Below are 1,801 nucleotides of genomic sequence, written 5' to 3'. Positions count from 1 at the left end.
CAACAAGGCTAATTACTGCTTCTGCTTCTGCTGCTGTTGCTGCTGTTGCCGCTGCTGCTGCAGCAGAGTTTAGTTGTTCGTGAGGATAGAGAACAACTCGAACGGCAACAACAACGTTGAAGAGCCGAAACAACAACAACAACAACGCCGCCAAGGAGCCCGGATTTTACAACCATCAACATCAACATCATCAGCATCATCATTGCCATCAAGAACATTTGCGACCAACATTATTCCCGATTAACGAAAACAACAGCATTTACAAACAGTTCTCTGCCTCACTTTCCTCCCTTCTGCCTATTTAACCGTTTCTTTCTCGCTGCCGGGTGTGTCTGCCTGACTGTCTGTCCGTCCGTCTGTCTAACACACACACACACATATCTGTCCGTCAGTCTGCCTGTCCATCCATCCATCCTCTCATCCATCCATCCTTCTCTGTGCGTCTGTGTTCCTTTCTCACCTGTCCTTTTGAACACACACACACACACATACACATGTATACATACATACATACATACATACATACATACATACACATACACACCACACACACGTTTCGTCACGCACGCACACACACATCCGCAAATATAGATATTCAGACACCTAAATTAACAAACACGCAGACATAGTTATGATGTCGGCGATGATGATGATGATGACGATGACGACTATGTTTGTGATGACAATCACAATCTTAACAGCAATGGTCATTTCCACAACAACCACAACTTTATAATCGAGCAAACACACACACACACACACACACACACACACATTCACGACAACACGCACGCACATTGTTCCACTCACAAACAACAGTAATACACACAGCAATGCACGTACACACGCAGAGCTAAACATAAACACACACACACATACGCACACACACACACACACACACACATATATATATAAATTCACACACCTACACACACTTACGGCTACATACACGCGCGCGCGAACCACCACCACCACCAACAACACCATCAACAACACCAACAGCAGCAGCAGCAGGAACCGACTTTAAGTGGTTCATAGCTACTGTTGTTGTTGTTAATACCCATTATATTTTCATTCTCTGTGTGATTTACGTCCAACGTGAGTGTATACACAATATATATGTACACCAGACGGGATTCATATTTATAATATATACATATACATATATATATATATATATATATATATATATATATATATATATATATACACACACACATATATATATATATTTACTTTTTACCATGTCTGTGATTAAATATTACTTTCTATTGTTGGTTTACCATTATTTGGGATACGGCATGGCAACTGAAGGTAAGAAGACGTCGGCCTTTCGATCGAACGGTTTTTTGCTTGTTTCTCTACATTATTATGTATAATCGTTATTATAATTATTATAAATTATTTAAGTATTTACTTGTTCTTTTTCCAGATATTCATTGTGTATACATATCTATAAACGATCAAACTATATCTACATTCTATACGTGTTTATCTATGTATGTATTATGTATGTATCTATCTATCTATCTATCTATCTATCTATCTATCTACCGGTCTGTCTGTCTGTCTGTCTACCTAGCTAGTTATGTCTTCTGTCTGTCTAGTTAGCTATCTATCTATCTATCTATCTATCTATTTATTATCTATCTGTCTCTATCTATCTATTTATTATCTATCTGTCTCTATCTATCTATCTATCTATCTATCTATCTATCTATCTATCTAGCTTTTCTCTCCACGGATAAACCTAATCTGTTCCCCATTTTTTTTTACATTGACTGTGATACACGATCCCTAT

At 38.0% G+C, this 1,801-nt stretch overlaps 1 protein-coding gene across 1 annotated transcript in view; it reads left to right on the top strand.

Annotated features, from left to right (window-relative positions):
• The first annotated feature begins 89 nt into the window (after positions 1–89).
• The window catches only part of LOC106876113 (uncharacterized), a 172,970-nt gene continuing 171,258 nt past the window's right edge, over positions 90–1,801 (top strand). The window contains exon 1 of the mRNA XM_052977293.1: positions 90–1,314. Within this exon, the coding sequence (XP_052833253.1) occupies positions 1,245–1,314 (70 nt within the window). The 5' untranslated portion in view covers positions 90–1,244. The remainder of the gene's footprint in view (positions 1,315–1,801) is intronic.

Source organism: Octopus bimaculoides, chromosome 27 (genome assembly GCF_001194135.2).
Source record: "Octopus bimaculoides isolate UCB-OBI-ISO-001 chromosome 27, ASM119413v2, whole genome shotgun sequence".
NCBI classification, from domain to species: Eukaryota; Metazoa; Mollusca; class Cephalopoda; order Octopoda; family Octopodidae; genus Octopus; species Octopus bimaculoides.
The sequence above is the reverse complement of the archived record's forward strand: the minus strand, read 5'-3'. Positions and strand labels throughout refer to the sequence as shown.